Source organism: Thermoascus crustaceus, assembly GCF_041956765.1.
Source record: "Thermoascus crustaceus strain CBS 181.67 unplaced genomic scaffold VTN00scaffold_19, whole genome shotgun sequence".
Taxonomy (NCBI): domain Eukaryota; kingdom Fungi; phylum Ascomycota; class Eurotiomycetes; order Eurotiales; family Thermoascaceae; genus Thermoascus; species Thermoascus crustaceus.
Window position 1 is genome coordinate 1 of NW_027192544.1, and position 18,844 is coordinate 18,844.

An 18,844-nucleotide genomic window follows, 5' to 3' on the forward strand; every position below is an offset into this window, starting at 1 on the left:
CCCTAAAACCCACTTCTTGTTGAAGGTTCAATATCGTCTGCTTTTCAAACACCTCAGAATCCTTGCCAACTTGATTATAAGGTCTGCAGCCTGTGGAGAAGCCTTCAAAAAAGAAAACTTCTAGCAGTCCAGTATCACATATTCAATATCTTGAAAAGGCTACACAGATGGCAATGAATATGAACCTTCTTCTTCAACAAGAAAGTAAGGTTCTACGGGCTGAGAATGAGTGAAAAATGAAAAAGAAGGCAAGGAGACATGCTGTACTAGGAAATAATATCATTCTATCTATACAGGAAGGTCTAGATCACATTCAGCAGCTTGATATGCAAGTTGAGGAGCAGGTTAAGGAGCAAGCATCTAGGCCTTGCAAGTGAGCTCCACAACACTGCAGTGGTTGCAGGACTGTTGGACATACAATACAGAATTGTCCTAATAAATAGCTTCATATTCTACTACTAGATAATCTAATTTAATGGTGTTGGTGGTTGAACAGCTTCAAGAATGTGGTAGGGTGCGGCGAAAATCTGCAGTTTGGTTGTATTTGCAGTTCGGCTGTGGATTATGTTAGCATCTTGGTGCTAAGACTTGGGTTTGCGGGTTGGATTTGCACCCCCCTCAACCCAACCCAACCCGCGAAAATAACAAGTCTAATCCATTGTACATGCTCAGTTCAGCTCCAAACAGCGTAGACAACACATATTGCCGTTTGATCCCAATGAATATTAAAGATACTGGCTTTCCTGTTAGGCAGAAGGTCAATCTCCAGCTTGTGGAAGAGTCCCTTGCATTCCAGGCAGAAGACGGTATTTGACATTATTTGATGCCATAGGACACTCTCTGCCTCTAGCCTACTTGCAGTTAAAGCATAGACCCAAGATTATGAGAATCAATGCACAGCAGATCTTGTGGAAGACCAGTCCCGTATAGCAGATCCGAGAAATCGACCCCATCCAGATCGAGCGTTGTGCAGAAGGTATCCAACTTCCCCGGCAAAGCCGGCTGTCCTTCAGGATGCAATGATGCTCGCAACGTCCTGTTATCATCTGCTTGAGAGGATTCATCCGAAGAGCCGTTTCGTCGCGGTGAGCCGCCCATGACGTCGCTTGTTTTCTTGGCTCGGTTGTGGATGTGCTCCAGCATTCCGACGTACCGGGACGCAAGGCTGCTGGTGCATGTGCGGCTAGCGCGTCTGAGGAATTCCATTCCGTATTCGAGCGTGTCTTCTTCCTCGTCTTCGTAGCCAAGGAGTTTTAGGCGTGCTTTGTCCATCGTTTGAAGGGTGAGCAGAACGCCCATTGCCGTGAAGACATCTATTACTTCTCGTTAAAGGTGTGTGAAATACGTAGGGAGATAAGCCGTACAATGCAGGTTGTACCACAGCGAATTCAGCAAGTGGCGGTGGTACTCGGTGCAGATCAGTCGAATCGTTTGGCGAGCGGCAGATATACATGTTTGAGAGCCTGCAATCGTGACGGTCCGGAGGAAAGCGTCTTCGATGTGCTGGCGGGTAAATATGAGTAGTAGTTGCCGTTGGAGAAGAATGCGGATATGGAGATATCTGGGCGCATATTAGCATATAGACAGTCAAAGAGAATGGATAGGGGTCTCCACCTGATGAGCATCACAGTACGCTGGCGCTGAAAGTCTGGCCCGTCTGCTACCCCCGGCTGGTGCCGCAGATGGTCCGGCATCTCCTGCCACCATGATTGGAGCTGCCCATCTAGATCAACTGCATTGCTGAGGATGTGTGATAGATTCGTACCTAGGGCCACAGGACTGTCTGCACCAGTCGGCCGTGGCGCCTTCTTGTTCGTGGAATAAAGATCCCGGAGGATGTTGTCGATGATATGCGCCAGCTTGATCGTCTGGGTAAAGAAAGCCGTCATCGACGGGCGGCTCGCGGGCTGCCGCGGGAGCAGTGAGTCCTTCGTGATATATTGATCATCTACGTCTAAGGGGATCTGGACGTCAGAACCGTCCGTGGCCCGGATGGAGGGCGGACGGCCAAACTTCATGCTCAACGTTCGATCGATGATGAAGCATCCCCACCAGACGCGTTTGCGGACTTCCTTCTCGACAGCTGTAAGAGCCCCTGTCTCTGGATTTGCATGCAGACCGATGCTGACGGCCGTCCGAATCATAAGACCAACCAGGTTCCAGCACTCGTTGAGCTCCAACGTCCCCTGCAAGTAGTGACACATCAGGAGCAGCGCTTGCACCAGCTCCAGATTCCCCCCCTTGAAGATATATGGGAAGATGAGCGTTCGAGCGCGGGCAACGAACGGAAAGGCTGCGGCCAGCACATCCTCCTCCCGTACTGCATCGCAGAACTCGCAGCCAAAAGCAAAGACAAGGTTGAGCAGCGCGTACCAGGATGGCCGCGAGGGTGACTGAGACACGTGTGTCCACATACGCTCGTATTCAACACGGAAACAACCCTCGTGGACAAAGGGGTAGAGTGGATGGACACGGCTGAAGTATGCATCCACCAGGCTGTCAGCCACATGCCGTTCGGGCAGTTCAGAGCGCATGTCTGCTTCGGTAAGACCCATATCGATGCTCATCATTTGTGCACTGGAGACGTTCGTGACCCGATCCTGTGTCTTGCCGGCCAGGTGCATCCCGTTCTCCTGCTGCGACTCGGACTGGACCTTGGAGACAAATGCAAAGGTCGACGAGTCGCCAAAGTACTCATCGGGTCCTCCAGAGGCCCCTATGGGCGAGGTGTGGGAGCGGCTTTCATGGAGCTCGGTCTGTTCACTGTTGCCAGACACGCTGCTGCTCACCTTGTAGGGAGCCGTGTTAGTAGGCGACGCCGTCTGGCTGGCCGAACTCAACAAGTCGGCGGAGGAGCTCATGAAGGGCGAGATGTCTGTCTTGGGAGGAAGGGGTCGATTCAGCAGGCTCACCTCTCGCACCATGCTCGCCACGACCCTATCGCGGCCTGTTTCCAAGAAGCAGAGCCTGAACGACTTCTTAGTAGCCAGCAACAGTTCTGAAGGGGCAATAGACGACCTACCCGTCGGACATCTGGTTCGTCATGCAAGCGGGATACTCGCAGGTGATGCCGCGACTCTGACAGCTCCCACACTGCGGACGGACGCCGTCGCAGCGATTCTTCCGCCGTCTGCAGCTCGTACATGCCTGTCCGGATGCGAGTCGTCGCTTCTTGACTCTTTCATACGGCGTCGAGCGTGCAGACGGCGGAGGAGCAGGAGGAGCCGAAGAGGGAGATGTCCACACCATCGACCTCTATCAGGGTCAGTCTGGCTCGGGGATCCTTACATATAACAACAAGGATGTATCTCTCAATTTCAGCGCTGTACAAAACCAAAAAGTCTCAGGATGGTGACCCGAAGCCGAATGTCATCACCTACAGCCATCCTGGCGGAGAACATGTCCAAGCTCCTCCAGGACGCTTGCACCGTGCATCTAGCAGTTCTGCGTAACCGGCCGTGCATGGCCATGTTGCTGTCGTGCTCGTGCTTTTCTCACGTCGAGTCGGATCTCTGCCCACTTCTCCACATGTGGATGCAGAATGCGGGGGACGTCGATATCGGCTATGCGGCTTAGACTGAGCGAGCCGCGGATCGACATGTCGCCAATGAAGAATAGTTCGTATGTCCATGATGCGGGGAAGAGATAAGGGGGCGCTAGCAGCTGTCGTTTCAGTCAAGGTCGTCGAGACATGTTTATATATATTCAAGTCCCTTCTCTGTGGTTGGAGATTATATTTCGGTATCTCAATATATCAGTGTATTGCAGTATAAGGTCCTGAAACCGTGAATATGTCCATTTCGCCCTTTGTACGATATATTTCTGTCTCCATAGCCCTTCGAATAGACATCTCAATGTTTTGTTTGCGATCGTTGGCGGCGTCTCGGGATTGATCCCGACGGCCACCTCGGCTATTCGGCTCGGGTACCCGAGTAGTGTCAACAACAAACAAAGTTACGAGGCATAAACGCTAATTTTCGTTATAGATGTTTAGTGGTGACGGAATAAAAGATACAAATTGGTCTTGTTGCGAGAGTAAGAGGAAAAAAAAAGCGGTGAAAAAAGAAAATTTCAGATGTTGACCTCCTATAGGGGAAATCCGCCCCTGTGAAAGACGGCAATGTTAGCCACTACACTATATGGGACTTGATTGGTAGGTTCTGTTCGGAGAGATTCATGAGTCACGAAAGCAGTACTGGAAAAAAGATCTGCTACAACAATGGAAACGCTGTTCATTCATCCATACAGGGGATTCGCGACATACGTACAACACGTTGCCTTGCTCCACAGGTCATGCAACTAAAGGAAATTACCATCGCAAGGACAGACATCCTGCTTTTAGGCAATAGAATGCAGGGCTGATGTCCTGGAAACCTCAACAGGAATCCAGACTGACTTTACAACGGCTCTCCGGTACTCATGTTTATCAACTATGTACGCTGAACGCTATATACGAAGCAGTCAAGACTGGCTAGCGTAACTACAGGTCCCGGTCGAAGTTTGGCCGTCCCAGGTGCTCGCGCCACTCGGGCCCCTTCCACATAAGAAGGACAATACCACCGTACAGCACCACGCAGATGATGGCCATGACGGACCACGCGATGCCCCAGGTAGTGACCTGAGCGAAGGGGACCTGCTTGTTGTCAGAGGAAAAATCATAAGCATCTACGAGTCAGGACTGATGAAAGCGTACCATGTAAAAACCCAGGGTGAACGAGAACAGCAGCCTTCCGGTATTCAGCAGCGTTGAAATCTCCGTGGACTGCGGCTTATAGCAGTCGGTCAGGTAGGCGAAGATGCTCGTCGAGACGATCTGCAGGCCAAACGACCCGATCCCAATGCCCACGACGGGCCCGGACCAGTGCGTTTTATACTGCAGACACAGGCCGCCGATAATGACGCCCGCGGGAAGCAGGAAGGAGCCCGGCCATGTCGTCTGTAGCCGCGACTCGCACTTGGGCTCGCCCGCGTGGCGTTTCGCGGAGAGATAGAGGATTTGGTCGCTGACATGGCCAGCGGACAGCTCACCTATGACAGAACCCACGGTGGTCGACAGCCCGATGGCGAGGCCGACCTGCGCTGTGTCGAAGCCGTAGATAGAGCCAAAGGCCGCGGCGCCTGTCACGGCGAAGAGGACCGTCCCGACGCCAAAGGCTATGCTGTAGTAGAGACCAGCGAGGACAACGGACGGGTACTTCAGCATGAGGAAGCAGTGCGTGAAGTCCCACCATGCCGGGTGTCGCTTGAACGGGGTCCCTGTCAGTGAGAGCAGCTGCCACCAGGATTCTGTATATCCGCGAGACATGCCGGTCGAGGGGTCGCGGTGATACAGGGTCTCGGGAAGAAGGACCAGGTTGATGAGCCAAGTAGCTCCAAGCGTGATGGCAGGGACCCAGTAGCACCAGCGCCAGTCGACGTATTTGGCTGTGAACCCGCCAACAATGGCCGCGATGTGCGCTCCATTGGTTACGCTGTTGCTGTTAGCATGTCTGCAAGTATAAATAAGGTGATACTATGGAGCGATCAACTAACAAGACAACGTATATGCCCATGTATCTAATCTTGTCAGCATAGAAAATCAATCCGCTTCACGGGGATACGTACGTGCCGCGCTCGTGCATAAAGTACAAGTCCGAGACGACAGTGGCCCCAATACCCATGCTGACCGACGTCCCAATGCCGACAAAGGCGCGCGCCACGAGCAGCGACCCCCACGACGACGCTACTGCTGAACCAGCCGTGGCAGCAATTCCAATGGCTGTGGCCCCGAGAAAAACAGGGCGGCGACCATAGCAATTGGCCAGGGGTGACCATATCAGAGGGAAGATGCCCGCGAAGACGATGGCGATAGTCGTACTGTACGACGCCTCGGAGATGGTAACGTGCATGTCCTTGGACAGGGGTCCAAAGGCAGAGTTCTTTTCAGTCAGTATTATAACTCCATATTCGAGCACGTCTTGCAGATCACAACTCACCACCGTACCCTGCGAGAAAGGCCCCAGAAATCCAAGGAAGGACACCTGGAGCAGCACGACGAGCTTCCACGCGGTGCTCCAATTCAGAGGATCTGCGCGCCGTTAGCCAGGACCTGCATCACGATCGTGTTCGTCTGACCTAAGGGGTCATCCGAAGGCTGAGGACGCAGCGGGAAGCCATGGGGATCGAGCTTGGGCGCGAACTCGTGAGTCACGGCGGACGCCTTGGACTCGGTGTCGTCCGAGGCGAGACCCATGATGCTGGTATCTCTGGAGAGAGATAGGGAGTGATCAATGAGGCGTTTCCGGGGAATCTGGGCAACGTGGGGAATCCGGAGTCTGGAGAATCTGGAGAAGCTAGGGAAGCAGTGGGTCGGACAGGGTATTTAAGCCCATCTTGCAGGGCCCAGAACGTCTCTCCACGTCATGGAGATAGATCCAGAATGGATGGCTCCGTTTTTCTCCACGGGATATCATCTCTATCCTGACTGCGTCTCCGTCCCGCGGGTCGGCTCATCCCGAACCGTGCCGCGGATCGGAAGACGATCGAGATGATCTCGACAAAACAAGAGGAGTGGTTGCGGTGAGCAGGAGACATATATATAGAGGATATATCGACGGCTTCTGGGCATTCGGACTCGGCTTGCATGCCAAGTGTGCTCAGGTGCTTGGCTTGATATACTCTTGATACCGAGATAGGTAAGTATGTTCGTATATATTTCCGCATAGTACGATATATGTCTGACTTTTCATACACCTGAAGTCCACCTAGTATATCTCGTCTCTGGCAACATGCCCACAATTGCTGTCGTCGCTGCTGTCCCGGTGGCCGTGGCCATCGCCATCTTCCAGCTCTACCGCTGGTGGCGTAACTCCAGAGCCCTCAACCACATCCCAACCCACGAATTCCCTGACGGAGACAACTCGCGAGCGCGATACATCAAGGACTTGAAACACCTCCTTGAGACTGGGTACCGCAAGTACAACAAGTCCGGACGCGCGTTCAAGATTCCCATCCCCGTCGGCGGATACAGCGTCAAGTACCGCGTTGTCCTGCCCAAGGACCACCTTGAGGAGATTAAGCACCTATCCAACAATGTTTTCAGCTGGCAGCTGGCATCTCGTATCGTCTTCGCCCAGGACTACACTGGTGCTCCTGACCGTGGCCCCTGGTCCGGCAAGGCCCTGCGTATCGGCATCCACCAGAACCTGGGAGACATCACGCGCAAAATGGACCGCCAGATCGACGAGTACTTCCGCAAGCATCTGCCCCAGGGCGCCTCCAGCGACTCGATCAACCTGATGAAGTTCTTCGTGCCGGCTATCGCTAACATCACCAACGCGCTGCTGGTCGACCACCGTCTGTCGTCCAACCCGGACTGGGTGAGCCGGACCTGCGAATTCGCCGTCAACCGCTACCACGCTGCCGACGAAGTCCGCGCCTGGCCGCCGTATATCTCCAAGCTGGCGGCGCCCCTGCTGCCCAGCGTGCGAAAGCTGCGCCAGAGCCGGGCGTACGTCAAGAAGGAGATGACTCCACTGTACGAGCAGCTCAAGGCGCAGGACATGCTTGGTAACGGCGAGAAGCGGAACAAAAATATCGGCATCTTTGGCTACGAATGGCTCTGGGGTGGTGCACCCAAGGGCGTGACGCTTCAGGACTTCTCGGACACCATGATGCGGACTCTGATTGCGTCCATCCACACGACAGCTAAGACGGTCAGCGTTGCCCTAATCGATCTCCTGACGCAGCCACAGTATATCAACGAGCTGAGAGAGGAAGCCAAGGCGGCTGTCCGACTGGACGGAAGCATCGATGTCGACAAACTCTTTAGACTCGACTGCTTCCTGAAGGAGAGCCAGCGTCTGACGCCGGTATTCTTGTGTAAGTAAAACCAATCTTTCTGGAAATCAGAGACACGAAACTGAACCTTTTGGCTGATGACGTCTAGTGACCATGAACCGCATCGTCACGCAAGACTACATGTTCAAGAGCTCCAGCCTCTGTCTCCCAGCCGGCACCATGACCACGGCAGCGACGTCCGCCATCGCCACGGACCCCGAGTCCTTTGAGGACCCGAACACCTTCGACGGCCACCGCTTCCTGCGTCTGCGCGAGCAGAACAAGGCTGGTGAGAGCTCCTTCAAGATGGGCATGGCGACGGAGGACTCGCTCGGTTTCGGCCTGGGCAGCCAGGCGTGCCCGGGCCGCTTCTTCGCCGTCAACCAGATGAAGCTGATGCTGTCGAAGCTGCTGCTTGGGTGGGATCTGACGCTCGAGAAGCGCGGGGTGAAGTTTGTCGGGACACGACCAGAGATGGAGTACTATGATTTCTCGGTTGTTGCGCCGAATGACTATGGTCTGCGGCTGAAGCGGAAGTTCGCGTGACGGAGGGTTTGAGGATTTTTATGATTGTTCAGCACGAAATTGGAATGGATGAATGTTTCGGACAGTTTCATGTTGGTCTGTGATGACACATGCTATCCAGTTCGATACAGCATTATGTGTGAAGCTGGGCTTTGTTTAAAGATATTTGTCCTATATCCTGTTATGCTTGAAGTTGACCTTCGCTTGCATTTTGAATTAACCTATGTCAAACATAAGCGTTTATAGTCTGTTGAACCTTAGCGCTGTCAATGTAGGCAGAAGTTTTAAATTGCACCAAGCCACTGCTCAAATGATGGATATAGTATTTGCTGCGCTTTATATATGTACAGGAATTTGCTCGTCTCACCTCGATAATGCGACATGGCAATGCCACATCTTCCAGATACCCATCAAAATCATCGTCAACTCATTAAAGAGTCCATCATACACGTCGTTACGAGCATAATCTATTCAATCCCATCCGGTATATTCGAAGTTTTCGACTAACCATCCCAATTCAGCAACTGGGACCTTCCTAGCTGACCCGGCATAACTCTTCTTCACCCACTATCGTTCACAACTTGCAAGCATATCCGGAACTGCAGGCATGTAGAGCTAGCATAGTCCAGGGTCTTTCCCGGGAGCTCTGCTCAAGCATTGCGCTAAAACCCCGGAACTGAGTTCTTCTTGTGAAGGCAGAACCGAAACGATTTCCTGGCCGCCATTCCAGTAGTAGAGTCCTGCACGACGTATCGGCTTGGCTTTGATTGCGCTCCTACCCTCGGAACGGAACGCGACGGGAAGCGGCAGATAGGAACGACAATATAGTTATCCTGCCATTCCCAAAGAACTACCCAGTCATGGAGGGTGCATCGGATCAGAGTCCGATAGCCACAGGGAGATTTTGAGTATCCTCTTACGACTCAGCTGCATCCGTGGATACCTTATTCTTTCCCTTCTTGTAAACTCTCTGGTCGTTGGGATCGAACCCTCCGTTACCCCAGAGTGCCCACTCCTCAGTTTCTTTCATATAGTCCTCTGGCGTGAACGACGTTCCGTCCGCCTTCTCCTTCTCGAGCAGCTCGAAAAACCGGTCATAGTCGATCCTGGTGTGCCACTTTCCGTTGACCAAAAACCGTTTGGACGCGATGAGGATACAGCAGCTATGAGCGTGTTCTGCTGCAATGCCATACTTCAGGCCACGACGCTGAAGCTCATTGTTGAGTGCAACCACGAACGCTGCAACCTCCTCGTAGAAGGGGACGTTCTGCATAGTCAACCCAGCACCAGCGCTCGAGCTCGTTCCGCAATAGGTAACACCCTTGACTTCGACAAAGCATGGCAGTCCCTTTTCAACCAGGTTCGCGTACCCAATCGCTTCGTCTTCGACGTTAAAGCCCTTCACCAGAGTCAGACGGAAAACGGTCCTTTGTACATGTCTCTTCTCTCTGAGGATGTCAAGGCAACGCTGGAAGCGCTCCCAGAAGTCGCGGTGGAGTGGTCGGTCAATCTTTCGGAGACTGTCGCGGTTGCTAGCGTCGATGGAAACGTATAGCTGCGTCACTCTGGTAAGTGCAGCAAGCTGATCGGGGTGCTGAGCATTGCAAACGAGGAAGCTCGAAATCTGCTCACGGTGCAAAAGGTCGACGAACTCGTTGATGTGAGGATAGAAGATCGGCTCTCCCACCAGGCTGAGCGCGCAGTGTCGGATGCGCATGGCCTCCGCAAAGCGCTCAGCACGGACGCCTGGGACACCGCGCATCATCTTGATCTTCTTGTAATGGCCCTCCTTCACACCCTGGAAGATCATCTCCGGGGGATCGACTTTCCAGCGCCAGGTGGTGCCAACCGGATTCGTGCCATGTCGCCAGCAGAAAACGCACTTGTTACTGCAGGACAGAGACGGCGTAGTCTCCATGCAGAGATGCGAACGGATGCCGTAGAACGAGTATTTGTAGCAAGAACCCCGACCCCGCAGAGCAGACTTGGTCCAACGGCAGATTTTAACACCGGAGTGAGAGCCAACGATCGTATAGCCTTGCTTCGTCAGAGCTGCGTATGTGGGTGATGTCTTGGGAACCATCTCCTTCACAGCTGGTTGCGTGGAAGTGGAAGACTTTCCAGACGTCGTAAAATCGACTGGAATAGGTGCGCCTGAGGACGGGGCATCCACATTCATCTTGATGTCCTCAAGGTCTACCACCGTCTGAGCCTTTCTGCGGCTCTTGTTCGCACCATCTCCAGAGACATCATCTTCCGCATCTTCCTCGTCGTCACTCTCGAGTGGGTCACCACTGCCAGGAACGCCTTCTCCAAGTCCGCCGTTCTCAAGGACGTCGTGCATGATATCCTGTAATCCACGCGACCATTCTTTCAGAGCAGTCTCGGCATCACTCTTCACATCTCCCAGACCAAGAGGATAGGCCCTCTTCTTGCCAGTAAGCTTGGCCATCCATCGATCAAGCTCCTTGGCTTGCGAACAGAACCCTTCCTCCTCTGTGGGCCACCCTTCCCTGTCACCAAACCCGAAGACAGAGTATCCAGCAAGACTCGACAATGGTGCCGTATCGATGCGGAAATCGTGATGCGTCTCGTCGAGGTGGCCTAGGAAGGTGTTGATCACGGTGTCGATGTTGTAAGTCGGAATCAGGAGACAATACACAAAACGAGTATTAGGCGACGTTTCCGGTGGCTTAGGAGCAGAGACGAAATAGTCATCAAAGTCGATGTACGAGAGGTCATAGATCTGAGGAGGCAGAAGGCCGCGTTCACGATCCTCTCCTCTCGACCGTTCCTGCGCGGCCAAGCGTAAGTCCTCGAACAGAGTCTGAGCGTATCTTTCTGTAGAGCCCGTGAGGGACGCGAAGAAGATTATGGGCTGGATGAACGACAACGGAGACGCCTCGTCTGAAGCCCCGCGGCGTCCCGCTCCACCCTTCAGCTGCTTTTTCCCCAGCACTCTCTTCGGACCGGAGACCGTCTTGGTCGGCTTGACAATGTTGATTGACGGAGCCGGCGCGGCCTTCTCGACGGAGACGTCTCTGCTGTTGGTATCGATGCGACCATCTTCGACATGTGCGATCTTCTCTTCCGACGCGATGCGGGGCGAGGGAGGGATGGAGGAGGACGAGGGGGTCTTGGACCTGGTCTGGAACCTGCGATACGTCCGGACAACGACGATGATCACGGACAGAGCAAAGAGCAAAGGCAGTCGATAGGCATGCCACAACGCCAGCAGGCCTGCAGCGGTTAGTTGGTTAGCAGGTGGGTGCACGGAGCAGAAGACGACCAACTTACCTTGCGCCTCAGGAGACTCCATATCGCGAGCCATGGTGGGAGTCAAGGACGACAGTTGCGGACGCACATCAGGCGGAGGGCCTTGAACGTCGAGATGGCCCTACAGAGCGCGAAGGGATGACAAGACGCGATGAGGTTGTGCTCTGTCGTGTGCGGAAAAGAGCGTGGAGCAGGTGGAGTTTTAGTTTTTGGATGCTCCAGACGTCGCCCACGCCACTCCGCCCACAGTCCAGACGTGCAGGTCCCACGGATGCCTCAACATCGCCGCTCAGGGCAGCTATCAGAACTAATCAGATATTCTAGGTGAGCTATGGTTCTTTGCAGTGAGTTTCTTCGTCATACGGAGCAGGGCAAGACGCCAAAAAGGTCGAGACCGACACCGGATCTGCCCCGTCGGCGAGTTCGATGCTAGAATGCACTTGTGACATGGAAACACATCTACAGCATGTCATAGACTCGAAGTATCGAGGTCTGTTGCACGATACAGATATCGCGCCTTCATAAATAAATCAGACCTTCCGTAGCGGGTCTAGGGTTGGTTATCAAGCCTGCATCGGCCGGCGTTATCCCCGCCGCCTCGGCCTCCGATCTGGAGATACGAACCCCAGTGATTGTCCTTGCTACCAACCTCGCAAGAGGGATATCCCCAGCTTACTGTACAGCATAGGTTCCGGATAGATCTGTTCAAGGTCCCGCCATTGGATCTGTTGCAGCATCATCAGCATGGCCGGAGAAACAAATCCTTTGCTGGGCTCTGATAAGCAGCCTCCACAGGGTGCGAAAACAAAGACAGCACGACGACCCTTCAAGATCTTCGTTGCATCCCTAGTTACAGTCGTCTTCATCTCCGTATTCGCGGTACACACTATCCTTGTACACAGAGGCGACGGAGGTCGCCCATTGACGGTTGAGGAGAGGGTAGACAACATCTTATCGCACACGCCCCTGATCGGTGAGCGGAGTATTTATATCCTGAGACCTGCTCAAGGCTGACGTCTGCGGAGATGGCCACAACGACTTTCCCTTCTTGATCCGCTACCTCTTTGGTAATCGAATCTACGGACAGAACTTTACGGAGCCGTTTCTCCACGGCAACTTGAGCGGTCATGTCGACCTGCCCCGGCTCACCAAGGGCAAAGTAGGCGGGACCTTCTGGAGCGTCTATGTGCCGTGCCCCAAGGATGGCATGGACTTCTCTGATGAAAACTACGCTAAGAGTATGTTCGTCAACCCGTTCCCTGGGATTAGATACTGATGGTCTAAAGGCGTACGTCAAACCACTGAGCAAGTCGATGTCACGTCGCGCTTGCAGAAAGCCTATCCGAACATCTTCTCGGAGCCGCCAAATGGTACGACAGCCCTCCAGGCCTTCCGTGATGGAAAGATCATCTCTCCCCTCGGGATCGAAGGGCTTCATCAAATTGGCAACTCTCTTGCCTACCTTCGAAAGTTCTTTGAACTCGGAGTCTCCTACGCGACCCTCACTCACAACTGCCATAACCGTTTCGCGGATGCCGCTCTTCTGGAGCTCCCCGACGGTGGTACCCGCAAGTCAGAACCTCTCTGGCATGGCGTAAGCCCCGCTGGTAAAGACCTGGTCTTCGAGATGAACCGTCTGGGTATGATCGTGGATCTATCCCATGTGAGCCAGGACACCATGCGGGACGTGCTGGGTTCCGGGAAAGACAACTGGGGTGGAAGCAGAGCGCCGGTGATCTTCAGCCACAGTTCCGCGTACGCCATCTGCCCGCATCCCCGCAACGTGCCCGATGATGTGTTGCAGCTGGTGAAGAAGAGGAAGTCGCTGGTGATGGTCAACTTTGCGCCCGACTTTATCTCCTGCATGGCCGCGGATCGACCAGACGGTCTTCCAGACTTTTTCCCCGCCAATTCAACTCTCGAACATGTTGCTGATCATATCATGCATATCGGGCAACTAATTGGCTATGACCACGTCGGGCTGGGCAGCGACTTTGACGGGATCCCGTCCACGCCGGAGGGACTTGAGGACGTTTCGAAGTTTCCCGATCTCATCGCAGAGTTGCTCAGACGGGGGGTCAGCGACGAGGATGCTGCGAAGGTGGCTGGGAAGAACCTGCTCCGGGTGTGGAAGGATGTTGACGCTGTCGCCCTTCAGATGCAGGCAGAGGGTGCACTTCCTGTGGAAGATCAGATTGTCGTGTGATGATGATGACCATGTAAAAACTCGTCAATTCGGAGAAAGTAGTCAATTCATAGCGTCAAAATAAGGGTAAAAAGCATTAAATATAAGAAATGACGATATCAATACAGTGCAAAAAGACTCCGAATATCTACCTTGTCCCATGGGCCTTGTTATCAGAAATATTTATATATAAGCCTATGCCAGCTCTCTAAGCTTGCGGAACGCGGTCAAGACATTCCGTCCCTGTCTACCCTCCTTGCCCATGAACTGGAATTTGCCACTGTCTCCTTCGACGCTCTCTCGGACCTCGTCCTCGGTGGCCCAGCTGTAGGCCTGATGCTCATCTGCTGCCAACTTGACGCTATCCTCCCAGATCGTGGCCCTCTGGACGATGTCCTTTTGTCCCTCGTCGCTCGACGAGCGGCCTACCTGCGTCCCCGCCTCGTCGACCTCGACAATAAACGAGAACTTGGCCACATTCCTGACACGGTGGGGTGTCACCCGCTCCCAGTTGTCCACGGAGACCAGCTCGACGACGCGCGACACATGGAAGCCGGTCTCCTCATACACCTCGCGAGCGAGGCTTTCCAGAATAGTAGAATCAGTCGCGTCAGACGAACCACCGGGGAAGTCCCAGTAGCCACCCCATGAGTCGGACAAGGCTCGTTGCAGCAGCAAGACGCGGGGCGGGGCGGAGTTGTTGTCTCCTCTGGAGAATATAAATGCGCCCACGACAAAGTCGGTCAATTCAGGATGAGACACTGCAAAGTCGGAACGTGGCACGCTGAACTCGTCCAGATGCGGAGCGACCGAGTAGCTGAACGAGACCGGGACTGTTGTCATGGCTGCAGCGATGGACAGGCGCAATGTTGTGATATACGGAGTCGTTTTGCGATTACCCCGCGGTCGCTTATTCCGAGGCCGGAGATCGCGCTTTTATCGGGACGTCTCCCAGCGCGCTCCCGTCTTCTGCTCCAAGTCCCTCTGTGCAGTGACAGTGTCTTGCGGTTCCTAACCTGTATATGAATATCAAATTGGCTGCAGCCAGCCACTGTGCTGATGCTAACGTCTCAAGGTTCATGTTCGCGTTAGAGCCAAGAACGCTGCCGTCTTGGTTCTCGTCAGCACTCATGCGCAAAGGATGAACGTCATCAACGTCTCTTTCCAACTACGGACCTATTCCACCAAAATTCTCACCGTGGAGGTGTTGGGAAGCTCGGCTGATTAACCGGCAGATCATCGAAGACGATCATGGTGGACTGAGCGAAACATCGTCGCTGAGACAGTGGTGTAAGCCGAGGTAGGAGAACGGGGACGTCAGCATCAAGAACTTAACATCTTCCCAGCATGATCTCCTCGTCAGACGCCTCTGCGTACACTTTAAAACTGCGTTGCAGACGTGCACGTCGATCCTGGCCCACAATGGTGTTGGCCTTGATCCACCCCATGCGGCGGTGCGCATATACCATGGGCTGTTGATACTCCTTGCGTCTCAGGGCTGGCGAGCAGCTACTCCTCTCCAGTACGTGTTACATCCTTGACATACTGATGGTGGTAACAAGGCCAAAACCCAACTCTACATGCTTGTCTTTGTTTCTGTGGTCATTTCGAGCGCATATTTTGCTCTTGAAAAAGGGTGTTGGGAAGCCGGGATGGCATTGCTTCTAGAAATGGGCACAGATCGAGTTTTCCAAAAATTGGCGTTTGTTGCAGATCAGCATCGTCGTCATCCAGACGTCTCACGCACGAGTCAACCTGGCTTCTGAATGCAGATCAGAGTCAGGTCTCCCTCAGCTTTAACCACATTAACCCTTCTGACAGTTCGCGTTCCCAGCTGCTTCAGTGGATGATCGCAAACGCTCCGGCCCTTATGTGAACACGACGCACGCTTATTCGTCCTCCAGTGCATGCTGCAGTCTCAGGGCTGTCCCGGTCTCCAGCAGCCACCTACATTGGCTTTTGATTTCTAAGATCTGCTGAGAGGTGAACTGTCCTCGAAGATTCGAGAGATCGACCGAGGAATGTTCGGGTAGCGAGGACTGACCACAGCAAAGGATGTCTCCATCGGGTTTCCCCCTTGTACGGGGGCCATGGTATCCAGTTTTCTGATACTGCTTTTAGATCAGGAGACAATATCAGCGTCACTAACAATGTCGACTATATGATATAACCACAGTGCGCCGGACGTTTAGGAAAATCGCACATTGTTTATTTGACAATTGTCGCCCTTATCCTTTTCGTTTCCTTCAATTCCTTTCAACTACGTCGCTGGTCGGTGTGGTAAATTTTATTTGGTTATCCTTCTCTTCCTTTCGTTGCTTTTGATTCTTAAATTGTCTCCTTGATCACTGTTTGTATAAATTGTAGATAGGAGGAAGCTGGGTTGCAAAATGGCGTGGGGAATCCTGGAGGATACGAAGCTTGCCGAGGTCCCAGGGACTACTCTTCTGGACAGAGACTATCCGCTAGGTATTGTATACTGAAGATTCTGACTATTAGTGACGATATCTGATACCAAAAGTATAGCCAGCGATGCAGACAACACAGCGCTTAAGACGAAAAAGGGCGTCGTGCTGGTACCGCAGCCCAGTGATAGCCCGAACGATCCCTACAACTGGTAAGGGGTTATCTGGAAATCGAGCGATGTATAGGTCTGAGAATCGCCATTCACAGGTCTTCAATAAAGAAGAATGTGATTATCACCACCTTGTCTCTGACTTCCGGCGTCACCACTGCGTATGTCTTTGTTTCCTTGAATTGCTGTATCTCCACTAACATCGGACAGTCTTGGTCCAATGATCTCCCCAGGCCTGGTTCTGGCTTCGATGATGTACAACGTATCTTTGGATCAGGTATCAACGTTCCTTATCGGCCTTTTTATACTCTTGACTGGAACTGGAACGTTCTTCACGGCAGCCGTGGCTACAGTCTGGGGCAAACGTCCGGTCTTCGTCATCTCGGTTGTCATTTTGCTGCTGACCAATATTTGGGGTTATTTTTCAATGGTAAGTTATCTGAACGTATATTTCTTTCAGGGCCATCCGTGCTTATGTGATGTTGAGAACTTTGTATCTCTTTCGGCGATGAGAATAGTGCAAGGCTTGGCGTCTGCTCCTATGGAAACCCTGGTAACTTCGACTGTATCCGACATATTCTTCGTACACGAAAGAGGACAGAAGTTGGCGATATGGGGTGTGATGATCACATCTGGTGTCTTGCTCGGGTGCGCAATATTCGATTCTTCAGTATTAGATGTGATGACTGACATACCGTAGGCAAGTCATTGCTGGCTACATTATTGAGAGCCTTGGTTTCCTTGCCACCTTCGGAGTTACTGTTATCATTTTCCGCATTCTTGCCCCAGCAATCTTTTTCCTCGTTCCGGAAACCGCCTACATCAAACGCGAAAAGGACTCTTGGGAGGAGGATGAGAAGAATATCGAAGCCAAGCTCGAAGTGGATGAACCAAAGCGGCCTTACAAGAGCGAGCTGCGCGTGTTTAATGGCCGGATATCAGACGAAAGTTTCTGGAAGCAGGTCATCAAGCCGCTACCGCTTATCTGCTTTCCCGGCGTCGTCTTCAGTACCTTCGTTTATGGTTCTTTCATGACCTGGCTCATCGTCTTCAGCGTGCTTTCCGTGAATGTGTTCAGCAGTCCCCCGTACAATCTCAATCCAGCATAGGTCGGCCTCACAAACCTCCCGCTTCTCGCAGTTGGCCTTCTCGCGACTCCGATTGCTGGGTTCATAGCGGACAAGGTGGCGCGCTTCATGGCACGTCGGAACAAGGGCATATACGAGCCGGAGTTTCGCCTGACGCTGATGATACCCGCTACTATTTTCTCCACCACTGGCTTCATAGGATTCGGGCTCAGCGTCGCGCACCGCGCGCCTCTTGTCTGGCCGCTCTTCTTCATGTCTCTGCATTCAGCCTCTGTTGGCTTCGCCAGCACCGCAAGTTTCACATATGTCATCGACTGCCACCCCAAAGACGCCAACCAGGCGTTTGTCACCATCAACTTCTTCAAGGCTGTCTTCGCGTTCCTGGCCAGCCTCTTTGTCAACGGCTGGTACACGGCTAGCGGTCCGAAGATAGTTTTCACTGCCATCGGGGTTATTAATCTGGCAGTCAGCCTGCTGACCGTCCCTATGTATATCTATGGAAAGAAATTTAGAAGCATGGTACGTGTCGAGCACCACTGTCTCTCCATCATCGAAGGCTCTATTTCTGACAATGTTGCAGGTTGCGCGGAGTCCTACGCTCAATAAGTTGTGAGATCGATATTCTTCATAATAATTTCATTGTTTTATGAAAAGAAAAAAAGCATTTGAATACTTTAAAGGATGACGAATGGGGGCTGGCGGCCCTAGAGGAGGCAGAACGTGAGGGAGAAGGATAATAGGGGAGGGTGGCCTGCAGTAGACAGGTAACACCCACACCGATACTGGCAACAAGGAGGGCTTATAAATGCCCCAAAGCCCTACGCAACTAGGCGGCCTGGGGCGAGGAAAAGGTTCAGAATGGTCAAAGACGAGATTAGGGACTAATAGGGGCTTCTGCCCAAGAATCGGGGTCTGTCATAGCCGAAAGGCTCGGTATGGACGTTAAACTTGATAATAATAATAATAATAATAAAGAAAAAGCGACATTTGGCTAACAAAATATTATTGAATTATAAGGTACCAATCCCGAGAAACAAACTGGTAGCGTCGCCTTTTTGTTCGCCATCATTCCTACCCTAGCAGACCAGAGGACTACACCTCCGCTGACACCAATCCGTGACGTCACAGGAAAGAAGCGCATGGAGAAAAAGGAAGACGAAGTCGCGCACCTTGCCCAAGGACGTGTGATGGCTTATATAGATGTTGCAGTGGTCTGCCCAAATAAGAAGCTCCACAATGATGATACAAGTACGGAATGATAAACACAGCAGTCCACGTAACCACCTATCTACTGTGTAGTGTACATTCGACACCGAAATGACTGCGGATTCTATAGAAGCTACATACCTGGGGCCGAAATGCGAAAAAGACAGCCTA

At 52.8% G+C, this 18,844-nt stretch overlaps 7 protein-coding genes across 7 annotated transcripts; 3 read left to right on the top strand and 4 right to left on the bottom strand.

Annotated features, from left to right (window-relative positions):
* Window positions 1–861: 861 nt before the first annotated feature.
* On the bottom strand, window positions 862–3,600 carry VTN00DRAFT_3489 (uncharacterized protein; the record flags this gene model as incomplete). The annotated part of the gene is made up of 5 exons (XM_069429811.1): window positions 862–1,313; window positions 1,365–1,561; window positions 1,615–2,967; window positions 3,023–3,255; window positions 3,499–3,600. 5 exons carry the CDS (start codon window positions 3,598–3,600, stop codon window positions 862–864), a joined length of 2,337 nt encoding a protein of 778 aa, XP_069282726.1.
* Window positions 3,601–4,480: 880 nt separating this feature from the next.
* Window positions 4,481–6,232, bottom strand: VTN00DRAFT_3490 (uncharacterized protein; the record flags this gene model as incomplete). Its single annotated transcript, XM_069429813.1, has 6 exons — window positions 4,481–4,633; window positions 4,694–5,471; window positions 5,533–5,556; window positions 5,605–5,918; window positions 5,976–6,067; window positions 6,115–6,232. 6 exons carry the CDS (start codon window positions 6,230–6,232, stop codon window positions 4,481–4,483), a joined length of 1,479 nt encoding a protein of 492 aa, XP_069282727.1.
* A 535-nt stretch (window positions 6,233–6,767) lies between these two features.
* VTN00DRAFT_3491 (uncharacterized protein) lies at window positions 6,768–8,364 on the top strand (the record flags this gene model as incomplete). Its single annotated transcript, XM_069429814.1, has 2 exons — window positions 6,768–7,860; window positions 7,928–8,364. 2 exons carry the CDS (start codon window positions 6,768–6,770, stop codon window positions 8,362–8,364), a joined length of 1,530 nt encoding a protein of 509 aa, XP_069282728.1.
* An 895-nt stretch (window positions 8,365–9,259) lies between these two features.
* VTN00DRAFT_3492 (uncharacterized protein) lies at window positions 9,260–11,674 on the bottom strand (the record flags this gene model as incomplete). Its single annotated transcript, XM_069429815.1, has 2 exons — window positions 9,260–11,583; window positions 11,641–11,674. The coding sequence occupies 2 exons, from the start codon at window positions 11,672–11,674 to the stop codon at window positions 9,260–9,262; spliced, it is 2,358 nt and encodes a 785-aa protein (XP_069282729.1).
* A 689-nt stretch (window positions 11,675–12,363) lies between these two features.
* Window positions 12,364–13,825, top strand: VTN00DRAFT_3493 (uncharacterized protein; the record flags this gene model as incomplete). Its single annotated transcript, XM_069429816.1, has 3 exons — window positions 12,364–12,592; window positions 12,645–12,857; window positions 12,906–13,825. The coding sequence occupies 3 exons, from the start codon at window positions 12,364–12,366 to the stop codon at window positions 13,823–13,825; spliced, it is 1,362 nt and encodes a 453-aa protein (XP_069282730.1).
* Window positions 13,826–13,999: 174 nt separating this feature from the next.
* VTN00DRAFT_3494 (uncharacterized protein) lies at window positions 14,000–14,647 on the bottom strand (the record flags this gene model as incomplete). Its single annotated transcript, XM_069429817.1, has 1 exon — window positions 14,000–14,647. The coding sequence occupies one exon, from the start codon at window positions 14,645–14,647 to the stop codon at window positions 14,000–14,002; it is 648 nt and encodes a 215-aa protein (XP_069282731.1).
* Window positions 14,648–16,194: 1,547 nt separating this feature from the next.
* VTN00DRAFT_3495 (uncharacterized protein) lies at window positions 16,195–18,080 on the top strand (the record flags this gene model as incomplete). Its single annotated transcript, XM_069429818.1, has 8 exons — window positions 16,195–16,273; window positions 16,331–16,421; window positions 16,478–16,540; window positions 16,590–16,809; window positions 16,867–17,027; window positions 17,080–17,434; window positions 17,489–17,986; window positions 18,048–18,080. 8 exons carry the CDS (start codon window positions 16,195–16,197, stop codon window positions 18,078–18,080), a joined length of 1,500 nt encoding a protein of 499 aa, XP_069282732.1.
* Window positions 18,081–18,844: the final 764 nt, after the last annotated feature.